This window comes from Bufo bufo, chromosome 4 (genome assembly GCF_905171765.1).
Source record: "Bufo bufo chromosome 4, aBufBuf1.1, whole genome shotgun sequence".
Taxonomy (NCBI): Eukaryota; Metazoa; Chordata; class Amphibia; order Anura; family Bufonidae; genus Bufo; species Bufo bufo.
Genome location: NC_053392.1, coordinates 508,620,754 through 508,633,504, shown reverse-complemented (window position 1 = coordinate 508,633,504; position 12,751 = coordinate 508,620,754). Strand labels below are relative to the sequence as shown.

Genomic DNA, 12,751 nt, shown 5'->3' with positions numbered 1-12,751 from the left:
CAGTGTTTTTTTTCCGATGATCTATCACATGTGACTCTTGTCTGTTTCCAATGGGAACCATAGTTTAAAAAACCTGTAATCATAGTACAGTATATGAGTGAGCAAAATGACATAAAAAAGGAGTGTTTCAATGCTATTATGAGCCAGATGATCTTAGTGTCTATGGTCAGATTTAGTGCTTATGTACACAGCCGTTGCCTGTTTTGCGGTCTGAAGATCGCGGATGCGCAAAGCATGGATAATGGCTGTGTGCATTCCGCATTTTGCTGAACGGAACGTCCAGCTCATAATAGTCCTATCCTTCTCCGTAATGTGGACAATAATAGGACATGTTCTGTATTTTTGCGGATGCCACGGAACGGACATACGGATGTGGACAGCACGTGGTGCGCTGTCTGTATTGCGGCCCCTTTGAAGTGAATGGGTCCGCATCCAGCCTGCAAAAAATGCGGATGAATGCAGACAAAGAATACGTTCGTGTGCATGAGCCCTTAGGCTGAGGCTAAACCTAAACTTGCACTGAGGAGCTTCAAATTCACTTCCAAATGGCTGGCGCCAAGTGAGTATTGTTGAAGCGTTTTAATTGCTACAGATAAAATCACTATAAAATTGCTGCAGAAAATATGCGGGTGCGTTGCGGGAACATGCGCAATTTTTCCCCGCGAGTGCAAAGAGTTTTAATGCATTTTGCATGCACGTGAGCAGCATGTTGGTATCCAGACCCGAACCCGGACTTCTTCACAGAAGTTCGGGTTTGGGTTCAGTATTCTGTAAATTTTATTATTTTCCCTTATAACATGGTTATAAGGGAAAATAATAACATTCTTTAATACAGAATGCATAGAAGAAGGTCAATTGAGGGTTAAAAAATGTACTCACCTCCTCCAATTGATCGCGTAGCTGCCTGTCTCCTGTTCTTTCTTCAGGACCTGTCAAAGGACCTGTGGTGACGTCACTGAGCTCATCACATGGTCCATCACCATGGTGATGGATCATGTAATGTATCATGTGATGAGCACTGTGATGTCACCACAGGTCCTTAGACAGGTCCTGAAGAAAGAACAGGAGACCGGCAGCTACGCGATCAATTGGAGGAGGGGAGTTAATTATTATTATTTTTTTAACCCTCAATTGACCTTCTACTAAGCATTCTGTATTAAAGAATGCTATTATTTTCCCATATAACCATGTTATAAGGGAAAAAATTACAGTGAATAGACTTTCACTTAGTAACCATGCGTGAAAATCGCACCGCATCCGCACTTGCTTGCGGATGCTTGCGATTTTCACGCAGCCCCAATCACTTCTGTGGGGCCTGCGTTGCGTGAAAAACGCACAATATAGAACATGCTGCGATTTTCACGCAACGCACAAGTGATGCGTGAAAATCACTGCTCATGTGTACAGCCCCATAGAAGTGAATGGGTCCGGATTCAGTGCGGGTGCAATGCGGTCACCTCCCGCGTTGCACCCGTGTGGAAATCTCGCCCGTGTGAACCCTCAGCCTAAGGCCTCTTGCACACGACCGTATGCCCTCAGAGATCATATGAGATCTTATGAGTGCGGGACAATAGCCCCACAGGCAGCCCGACGTGGACAGCATCATTGGATCAATGCCGCTCCGGGACATATGGCCCGCTCTTGGAGGGCATACGGTCGTGTGCAAGAGGCCTAAGGGTGAGTTCACATCACCATTAGGATTCTGTTTTTGTTTTCCGTTATAACATGGTTATAACAGAAAATAACAGAATCCATAAGACAGAAGTCAAAACGGAAGCCTTTAAGAGGCACTCCGTGTTGATCTGTCATAATAGAAGTCTATGGGCAGCATAACGGATCCGTCTGGTTTCTGTTATGCAGAACAGAAAAAAAGGACTTTGTTTTCCTTCTTGCATAATGGGAACCAGACGGATCCGTTATGATTGCCTATAGACTTCTATTATGACAGATCAACACGGACTGCCTCTTAAAGGCTTCCGTTTTTTACTTCCGTCTTATGGATTCCGTTATTTTCTGTTATAACCGCGTGAAAACGGATTCCTAACGGTTATGTGATCTCACCCTAACATGAAAATCTCTAAGCAATAAAATTGCTGTGAAGTCGCTGCTTAATCTCTAACAATTAAATCCCTCCAGCTAATCACTTGGCAGCAGCATTTTTAAGCAATTTTCAAACTACTCAGTGCACTCCCTATGAAGAATGATTTCACAACAATTTTTTTGTACGGTGTCAAAAAAGTCTAGGTCGTTGTTATTCAGAAACTATATGCTACAATCACTATCTATTGTCACTTATAGGGGTTGTCCGCTTTTTACTATTGTTGCCCAACCCTTAGGATTGGTCATCAATATCAGATCGGCGGGGTTCCGACACTCGGCACCCCTGCCAAATTAGCTGTTGGAGGAGAAAGCAGCGCTGCCTTATCTTCTCCGTTTACCTGGTCAGTGGTGAGCAGTGTAATTACAACAATGACGTCCCCATTCACTTCTACGGAACGGCTCCATACTATTCAATGTTACAGACGGGAGCCGTCCCATAGAAGTGAATGGAGACACCATACTTGTAATTACACTTGTTCGTCGCTGCAACGGCAAGCAGGTAAACAGAGAAGAGAAGGCAGCGCTTGTACAAGGGCTACTTTCTTTTCAAACAGCTGATCGGCGGGGGGGGGGTCTGAGGGTCACCCCCCGGATCTGATATTGATGACCTATCCTGAGGATAGGTCATCAGTAGTAAAAAGCGGACAACCCCTTTAAGTGGATTAAAAGGGTTTCCTGGACGTTCGTTATTGATGGCCTACCCTCAGAATAGGTCATCAGTATCTGGTTGGTTGGGGTCAGCTGTTTGAAGAAGCGGTGCTGCGGAGTTCTGACAGGTCACCAAGCACAGCGTCGTACATTGTATAGCAGCTGTGCTTGGTATCGAGTCACTTGAATGGGACTGAGCTGCAAATAGGCCAGGTGACCAATGAACAAGATGTCACTGGCCTAGGACAAGGATGCAGCGTTCACAGGAGTGCCTAGCAATCTTCAAGCACAGGGAGTCAGACCCCCAACATTCAGATATTGATGCCCCATCCTGAGGATAAGCCATCAATATCAAACTCCCATAAAAACCCCTTTAATTTGGCCTTAATCATTTATATTTCTCAAAACTATCCTTGTTTGCAGGGAGCAGATCCTAACTGCTGTACTAATGAAGAGCGTCCAGTACTGACGGTGGCAGTCCTCAACGGACATGATAAAGTTATACCAGTCCTGGTTCAGAAAGGAGCAGATACAGACCAGCAGTCTGGACCGTAAGTGCTTCTTTCTTTCTTTCCTTACACTTAAATAGCAAAAGGTATTGAATATGAGCATTGCATTAAAAAGTCCAAAACTGGAAGAAAACAAAAACTCATTGGGGGAGATTTAGCAAGGATTTCACGCCACTTTTGTGGAATAGAAAACTTGAAAATCAGGGTGCATGCCATAATGTGCAACTCTAAGCACTTCTCAACACTTTTCTAGTGGTGAGAAAAGAGAGTAGGGCTTAGCGGAAGGGGCCGAGCCTCCAGCGTGTCGCTGAATTTACTATATGATAGCTCCACTTTACCGCAGCCCCTTCCCTAACCGGACTTTCATGGGATACCCAAACAGAACCTGGATTCATTACTAAAGACGATATGGTTACCATCTGTAGTAGTCCATGTTTCTCGTTCACGACACCACTGCAAATGAAGGCAACAGTGTCCGGCAGTCGATGGCAGGACATGTAATGGGTGCCGTGAAAACTAATTTCCTTCCCATCCCATCAGTTTTATCACATTTAAAAGGGATGTCAGCACAATTTTCCCCTTCAAACTCACCGGAACACTTTTAGATTAGGTTGATGTTGTCCCTTATGGGGTTCTTATATAGTTTCTCAAACTCGTGAATGCTGTAAAAATGGTTATTCACCGCTCCTGCCATATACAAATGAGGGGTTTGAAGTCAAACTAGCAGTGCCCACGCCCTGCCCCTTCTCCTTTGACTGACGTTGTCCAGCACTGGGCCTCCACACCGAAACTGGCACTGTCGTTCGTCCACTGGGCCCAAGTGAATAATCTAATATGACTGATTTTCATTGCAGACACAACAACACTGCTCTACATGAGGCCGTCCTGCTTGGCTTGGAAGGGAAGAAATGTATTCAAGTATTACTGGGGTAAGGGTTACCATCAAGCCTTGAAAGAAAAAATGTTTAACACGGTGACAGAAATTCTAGGCCAGGTTCTGACCCACATTTACTAAGGCAATTGCTTCTGGACCTTGTTATAAAAAACATGGCAACATTAGGCACGTAATTTGGTGCACCCAGCTTACCAAGGGGGTATGGCTTGGTGAAAAAGGGCTGCGGCTTTTTAGACTAAGCCCCCTAGCCATCTAAGGCTTCATGTACATGATTGTATCTCTTCATGAATCCACAAAACACAGATATCAACCGTGTGGTCCCCACATTTATCAGGTACGCACGTCCTGCCCTATTTTAAAAAAAATCCCTATTCTTGTCCGCAAAGTGGGCAGGAATAGGACATGTTCTCTCTTTGTTGCGGGACAGCGGAATGGACACACAATGTGCTGATTTCAATGGGTCCTCATTTTGGGGACACGTATAGGACATTGTTCTATCCTTATGCGGAACGGACATATGTTCGTTCCGCAAAATGCGGACCACGGACCCATTGAAAACAATGGGCCTGTAAATAAAATGCAGACAGCTCACGAGCCGCCTCCGTATTTTGCAGATTCTGCAAATTGCGGACTGCAAAACCGAAATGCTCATGTACATGGGGTCTAAGGGTGTGGATTTTCACTGAGAATGCATGTTGGATATCTTGGTCCATATCCATTGTCAGTCCAAATAGGATGGATGTCATTTGCTTTGCTGTTGGATTTTCATGGCTAGGTCCAGGTGATTTTATGTTGTTTTTAGTCTCTGAAAGTTTTCATACAAGAAGTCTCCATCACTTAAGTAATTCTTTATTTTTATTCAGGTGTAATGCAAGTATAAAAAAGAAAAACGATAAAGGGATGTCCGCGTACGACTTGGCCTTGAAGAGCGGAAATGACCAGATCTCCTCACTCTTTGCCTCCAGGTTGGGGCAAGGCATGTTGGACAAGCTCACCAAGCCAAAGAACATCAGTCTGGATGTGTTCTGATCCGAGATTTGAAATGAAAAATCTTGTTACCTTGATCCTTTTCCTAATCGTGGTCATATAATCCAGAAATGATCTGTCTTGATTCCATGCAGTATGTACTTGGTGCCTTTATATTTTCAATAAATGTGTTCTTACCTTGCGTGTGGGCTCTTTACTGAGAAATTGGCACACGAGAAACATGAGCTGCCAGGCACTGAAGTGGAAGGAGTCATTTCCTCTTCTAGTTTGATCAGTACATGGCTGGGTCCACGGCAGCTTCTTTTTGCCTCATTGACCATTAGAAAGTAATACATGAACCTTGAGTTTGTGACTGTTCCATCCAATTTCCTTTCTAGCTGCACTTCCTATTAATTAAACGTATGACCTCTACAAACATAAGCTGTTACATTAAAGAGGTACATAATATACCTGGAAAATAGAAGTAATTAACTTTTCTTTTATATAGAATTATATATATATATATATATATATATATATAATTTTTATTTTATTATACACTGTGTATGTGATGCTTGATGGGGGTTATTAGCATTCTCTGAAGGTACATGTCCCATGAGCAGGGTGGCCAGTCATGGCCTGCTGTAGTGACATCAGTATGGGTGACATGCAGCAGTCCATGATTAGCCAGCCCACTCAAGGGACAGTCTTCACCAATGAGTCTAAACCAATGTTTAGCTGGAAGTGATGCATTTTAAAGGGGTTTTCAGAGATTTTTTAACTCTGGATAGGTCATCAGTATCTGATGGGTGGTTGTCGAACACCCGGGACGCCCACTGATCAACTGTTTGAGAAGGCACCGGCGCTCACAGGAGCCTTCCCTCAGCATACCAAGCACAGCGCCATACATTGTATAGTGGCTGTGCTTGGTATGGCTGCTCAGCCCCATTCACTTCAATGGGGCTGAGCTGTGCCTAGGCCATGCGACCGATGAACATGACGTCACATGGCCTAGGAAAAGAAGCAATGGGCTGCGATCGCCAGTGCCTCCTTAAACAGCTGATCCCACTGTCGGACACCCACTGATCAGATACTGATGACCTTTTTCAGAGGATAGGTCAAGTTAAAAAATTTCGAAAAACCCCTTTAGAGGTAAGTATATTGAGAGCTTACTAATTCTGAATTTTGGGTGGTTATCAAGTGTAAAATAGATGTAAATGTAATGATAATATTCTACATCATTACTTCAAAATAATTCTAAAATAAGTTATCAATAGGATGACAGAAGTGGACTCTACCACCCCTTACAGAAACCATGCAAGCAAAATGGATACAATGGGGCAAATGTACTAATGTGAGCAAATGTACTAATGTGATTTCTCCTAGATCTTACAATGTGCTACAATTTGGCACATAATGGCGCAGCATTTTATACCTATTTATGCAGCAAACATGCCAGAGAGAATAATCCACTGATCCTAGCTTACCTGGTTTTCCAGCCCAGCAAGAGGTTGTGGCTTAGCGCCAAATTTTGTTGCAAAGTAATCGTTAATTTAAAGTCAATTGTCTAGCCGTGCACTAAATTTTATTATCATACTGCACAAGATAGTGTATAACGCCCTTTCATGCTATTAGGCAGCTCCCTTTATTGAGCGTGCAAAAAAAAATAAAAAAATTTAAAATTAGTATCAAAATGCTTTAAAATTTTACATAAAACTGAGGCACATAGTGGAAAGCGATTCCAGTTAATTGCGCAATTTTTGGTCTTACCAGCCAGTCACAGGTCAGTGATTTTTTTCTTACTATCCATGCAATATCCCTGCCATTTTTAAACAAACCTTTTTTTTTTTTTTTTTTTTGTTTTTTACAGTTCTTAGGGCATAAAACAGTAATAAATGACATTAATCACAATTTTTAATTACGGTACACAAGACTGAGGAGTTTGTTGAAAGGCACAGAGTCCTTATGAATCCATAGGTACTCCATATCCTGCCTCTATAAGAGATCTTAGACCTTCCTAGAAACAGTAAATGCCTCTGTTGTATGTATAAAATTTGGGGAATACAGAGGTACAGTATGGGCCCATAGCAGGCTATGCGTACTGTATTACAGATCATGTCGTGTGCACAAGGCCTCTGCCAATCCAGACCAAAATAGGCCATTGGTGGTATCACAACTGTGTATGTTTCACTTTGCTGAGAGTTTTTTTTTTATTACATATATGCATAACAGCCCTATTGTAAGACAGGAGCAGAGGGAGATGCAGAGAATACAAACTTGATGACAAGGAAAAGAGAAGTAAACAAAATGATTGATTCACTTTGACCACAAGTCCCCAAGTGAGAAGACCGTTCACCAACGTCAACATTGAATGTCGAGGAGAGAGATAAAAGTGACTACAGGTGGAGTTACAGAACCACTCCGGTAAACATATTCTTCTATGAAATATATTTGGTGATGTTAGTATTACCTTAAAGTGTAACTGTATATAGTATAAGGACAGACATTTTTATAATACACTTTATTAGGGAAATATGTCTCTTTGTACTAGAAAACAGTGTAAAGAGTCTTCTTAGGGTACTTTCACACTTGCGGCAGAACGGATCCGACAGGCTGTTCACCCCGTCTGATCCGTCCTTCCGCTATTTTGCCGTGCCGCCGCTCAGCCCCCCCGTCCCCATCGACTATAATGGGGACGGGGGCGGAGTTCCGGCGCAGCACAGCAGTGCACGGCGAAAGGCCGCCGGACTAAAAGTACTGCATGTCCGACTTTTTAGTCCGGCGGCCTGCCACCGCGAACTGCCGTACTGCGCCGGAGCTCCGCCCCGTCCCTATTATAGTCAATGGGGACGGAGCGGTGGTCTGGCGGCACGGCGAAATAGCGGAAGGACGGATCCGACAGGGTGAACAGCCTGTCAGATCCGTCCTGCCGCAAGTGTGAAAGTACCCTTAGCCAAACTCCATTGCCAAGTAGAGTCTGTCTTCAGTCTTTAGTTCTCCTGAGCACTGAAGACACCTGCGTGAAGGGTGAAGGGTAGTGATAGATAGGGCACATGTACATTGTCAGGGGCTGGGGTAATGACAAGAGGCAGGCTGGAAGCCTTTGTATTTTACACACAGGCGTCTTCAGAACTGAAGACTATAGACAGACTATCCTTGGTAACACCCAATTAGAGTTTTGCCAAGAAGACTCTTTACACCCTGTTTTCTAGTACAAAGAAACAACTTTCAGTAAAAATGTTTACTGTCCATGTCCCTAGATTATATTAAAAATAAACTCAAACCTACACCTTTGGGGACAATTTTTTGGGGTAAAAATATATATATATTTTTAGTTGGTCTTTATTAAAAATATTGAGCCATTCTGTCACAAAGGGTTAACAGTTTTTCTAGCTCTGTGAATGGTACTTTCACTTTGTCTTGGTCATCTAATAACCCTTATGTGTATATTACTAAAAGGTGATAAACACTTATTTAAGCCACATTCTTATTAGTAAGATAGGAATTGAGCTATAATGAGTGTTTATGAGGTCAGAGATAAGGAGCCCATCAGCTCTCTGCCTGACGGAGCAGATAAAAAAAATAAAAAACAGCTACTAGATAAACTCAAAGATGTGCAGGGAAAATGGCTCAATATTTTTAATAAAGTTCCTTCCATTGGGTCTCGTGATACTCCAAGGCAGGGGGTCACCATCTCCCAGAGTGGCCCACTTTACTGCAGCTTACTATGTCTTCTCTTCACACTGTGCAGAATGAAGCAGCGTCAGGACGCAAGAGGAGCAGCTCCAAAAATCTATTATTGTACCATTTAATTTGACTGATCAATTCTTTTTTTTAGTTTAAAAAAAGTTACATTTTGACAACTATTGAACTTTATGCAGAGAAAATAACCTAGAATGGATTGTCGTATTAATTTTTACAGTTCATGAACAATCAAAGCTGTACATCTATGTCCGGAGTAAAATCTTACATGTGCAGCAATATTCACAATCCCCCCCCCCCTCCCTTCCCAAAAAACGTAGTAACCATACAAAATAAAATAAAGGCTGCACACCAGAAGCTGCTCATCGAACATACGGCTTCATTGCAGGAATTGATTTTCAATGTAAGGCAGGGCAGGGCAGCTGCTAAAAAAATCTTTACTTGTGTGACTAGTACAAGGAGATTCCTTCAATGTAGCATCTGCCAGGAACTGCAGTATCTGACCTCATGCACATGACCATATGTGGTTTGCGGGCCGCCAAACGCAGATGCCAGCTGTGTGCATGCCACCTTTTTCTTTTTTCCCTTTTGTAAATACGTCCTATCCTTTTCTAAAAAAAAGGAAAAGTATAGGACACGTTCTATTTATTTTATATTTTTTTGTGCGACTGCGGCACGGACATACGGATGCGGATAGCACACGGTGTGCTGTCTGCATTTTTTTGTGGCCCCATTAAAATGAATGCGTCCACATCAGATCTGCAAAAACTGCGTATCGGATATGGAACAAAAATATGGTCGTGTAATGCAGTAGTCCACAAGATTAGACGTAAAGACTGCACTGATTAAAACAGCTATAGCTCCATAGTATATGATAATTTTTTAAACACTGGGCTTTCTCTATCCTTACAAATCAGTTTTAGATACCCACAATCCAGATGATCAAATCAAGGAGTACTGGAGGAATCTAGCAGCATTAAATTGGTTTTCCAGGATGTTCAATAGATGGTTTATGGTAAGGATAGGCTTTCAATGTATGAACAGTCTGTTTCTGAACTCTGGGGCCCAGATCAATGATCAGAACGCCACGGCACTCGCTATGAGCAGTTATGGGAATTTATTTTCTAAGAATTTATTGCAGTTGGGACTATAAGACTGGCATATATTCGTTGGCCAATAGTCACAGTGACCTCCTTTTTATCTGTGGTCAACAGAGGATTTTTAGCCTACCTTTTTGAACTTCAAACTTGCCATGATATGTAAAGGAACGCTGTCGAGGTGATGTCACTGTTGCAAGTTATAAATTGTTCTAGTCTCTTAAAAGTATACCTACCATCAGAATCCTCTAAGAAAGCAGTTGCATACATGATTTGGAGTATTTTTGTGTTTTAGCACGGATCTTTTCTCCCATAGACACACTAGATCAGGTCACGTATGGCATTATACAGATTGCCCCCTCTAGTGGCAGCAACAGGCAGACAATTTTTTTGTGTAGGGAAAGATGTAGACAGACTGAGAAATAAGTGGGGTTGCAGATGAGGCCTGGCCGGGTGCAGCAGGGCACATTATTTTGCCAAATATCTGTTCCAATGAGAAACTTGTGGGTGGGAGTTGTTTTGGAGGAGAATAGCAGATGTCCCCCTTACAGGAAAATTATAATCAGGTGCGAAATGGAACTGCAATGTTGTATTAGCATCGAACCCCCTAACTGAAAGCCTCATTCTACATAACTGGTTTCCAAATATTCCTTTCCTCTACAGATCTACACTAAATCTTCTTGTTCATAGACGCAAGGAACATGTTCCCCAATCTTCAGAGAAGACTTGCTGTCCATGTAGGAAATCTCCGTGAGAGGACTGCACATGTAGGATTCACCAGTTCCATCACACAGACCTTTCACTGTTACTACAAAAAAAATAGTCCTTTCAAGAAATATTCTGCCATAAATATCAGAAAACAAAGTCATCTCTCGCCTCCTGGTCCACCATGGTATCACCTCCGTAACCGCAAGAAAAAAGCGTGTTTCCATTCCTTGCTGTCCACTGGGAAGTACTTGTCATAAAAATCCAGGACGTACTCCTCAGTCTTGAATCCAAACTTCTGGTAAAGCAGCATTGCTGGATTATTGGCAGAGACGTGGAGAGTAACGTCTTTCCCCATGCAGGTCTGCCCGAGAGAAAAATAAAGAGGAAAGAGCTTAGCTTTTTGTGATACAGAAGGGGGCAGAGCTGCGTGCTGTGCAAATATGCAATACACAACTGCTGATATAATATGCACCTAAAAAAATGACATGCCTCATCACCTTGTTAAAGGGGTTGCCCCCTGAAAAATATTCTACAGTTTTCAAACCAGCACCTGGATCTGAATATTTTTTAATTGCATATCATTAAAAATGTATTATAGCTAAAGAAGTTACTAAATGAAACCTATCTGTATAGCGCCACCTGCTGTTTGCCATTTTTCTAATTTCTCTGTCCTGCTCACTGAGGTGGGCGCACATGCTCAGTTTCATCCTTCAGCAGTAAAGACACACACCATGAGAAATGACTCGCTCCTTAAGCTGCCAGCTTGAAATATATCTGGCAGAACAATTGGAGCAATGAATGGGGAGATCTCTGATTCCCATGGTTTACATTATTCATAGGATAACCCCTTTAAATGGTGAACACACAGCTATTGTGTTTACTGGGGTTTCCTTTAACTATATCCCTTTAATTGACACAGATAAATAATCCTTAAAGGGGTTGTCCTACTATAAAGTATTGCCCATCAACAGGATAGGTGATAAGCATCTGATCACTGGGGGTCTTACTACTGGGACCCCTATGATCATGAGAGTGGGGGTATGTCCATCCTCTCCAGTCGAGTATGCACGCTTCGGCTATATCCACCTCTGTGAGACTGTACCAGTCCTCTCTCAGACAGTCCCATAAAGTTAAATAGAGTTAAGTGACCCCCTCTACCTTTTCGGGATCGCTGTGGGTCCCAGGGTTCAGACTCCCACTAATCATGTTTATGTTCTCAATTCTGTTTGATAAGATCTGGAGATCACTTTTTCTTTGAGACATGAGGCTTGTTGTGTAGAAAATCGGATTCACTTCCCAAAAAAACATAGTAGTCACTGGTTACCTGAATTAGATGGTAGATCATAAATGTGGCTATGCCAGCTCGCCTCCATTCTGGATGTACAAACAGAAATGAAATATAGGCCTCATTGTATTTGACATCGGGCACCATGAATCCAAAGGCAATAATAACCTTTTTGTACAGGACCACCACACTGAAATCCGGGTACTGCAAACACTCCGAAACATCAATTCCTAGAAACACAAGGAACACTGGTATATTATCATACTATTAAAATAGCATCTGTCACCTCTCCTGGCATGTTTTAGTAACTACAGTACATGCATTCTTCTTGTAATAACAATTCTTGTAACACTGCTCCATTCCTTTATTATTCCAGATATAAGTTATGAATAAATTACTAGCAGTTTGAAATTTAGGTCCAGATGGGTGTTATCAGACACTGGCAGTACTGATTGGATAATGTCAGCCTGTGCAAGGACTCCCCCGAACTGGTAACACCCATCTGGACCTTCATGGCAGACTGATAGTAAATCATTCATAAACTTCTAGCAGGGTTAATAAAGGAACGTAATAACTAAGAGTCACAGGAATAGATGCACCAGAATTGTTATTACATGGGGATGCAACTATTTGCTAAAACAGGATCCCATTTAAAAGGGGTTGTCATTAAATCAGCTCTGTCATCAGGATCAACCCTATTAAACCAGACATACTGCCTGGTAGGGCTCATCATGCTGATTAAAAACTATACCTTTCTTTGAATCATTTGAGCACTGCTATGTAACACCCTTGAGCTCTGCACACTCCCCCCTCCTCTTCATTGACAGAGCTAGACATGCTG

General features: G+C 42.4%; 2 protein-coding genes across 4 annotated transcripts in view; one reads left to right on the top strand and one right to left on the bottom strand.

The window, feature by feature from the left end:
• The window catches only part of DZANK1 (double zinc ribbon and ankyrin repeat domains 1), a 56,548-nt gene extending 51,255 nt beyond the window's left edge, over window positions 1-5,293 (top strand). For both annotated transcript variants that reach the window (XM_040429674.1, XM_040429672.1), the window contains exons 19-21: window positions 3,172-3,299; window positions 4,112-4,186; window positions 5,016-5,293. In XM_040429674.1, coding sequence (XP_040285608.1) covers window positions 3,172-3,299; window positions 4,112-4,186; window positions 5,016-5,181 — 369 coding nt within the window. In that variant the 3' untranslated portion in view covers window positions 5,182-5,293. The remainder of the gene's footprint in view (window positions 1-3,171; window positions 3,300-4,111; window positions 4,187-5,015) is intronic.
• Window positions 5,294-10,195: 4,902 nt separating this feature from the next.
• The window catches only part of KAT14 (lysine acetyltransferase 14), a 47,615-nt gene continuing 45,059 nt past the window's right edge, over window positions 10,196-12,751 (bottom strand). For both annotated transcript variants that reach the window (XM_040429669.1, XM_040429670.1), the window contains 2 exons: window positions 11,950-12,140; window positions 10,196-10,986 (listed from right to left, as the gene is read on the bottom strand). In XM_040429669.1, coding sequence (XP_040285603.1) covers window positions 10,813-10,986; window positions 11,950-12,140 — 365 coding nt within the window. In that variant the 3' untranslated portion in view covers window positions 10,196-10,812. The remainder of the gene's footprint in view (window positions 10,987-11,949; window positions 12,141-12,751) is intronic.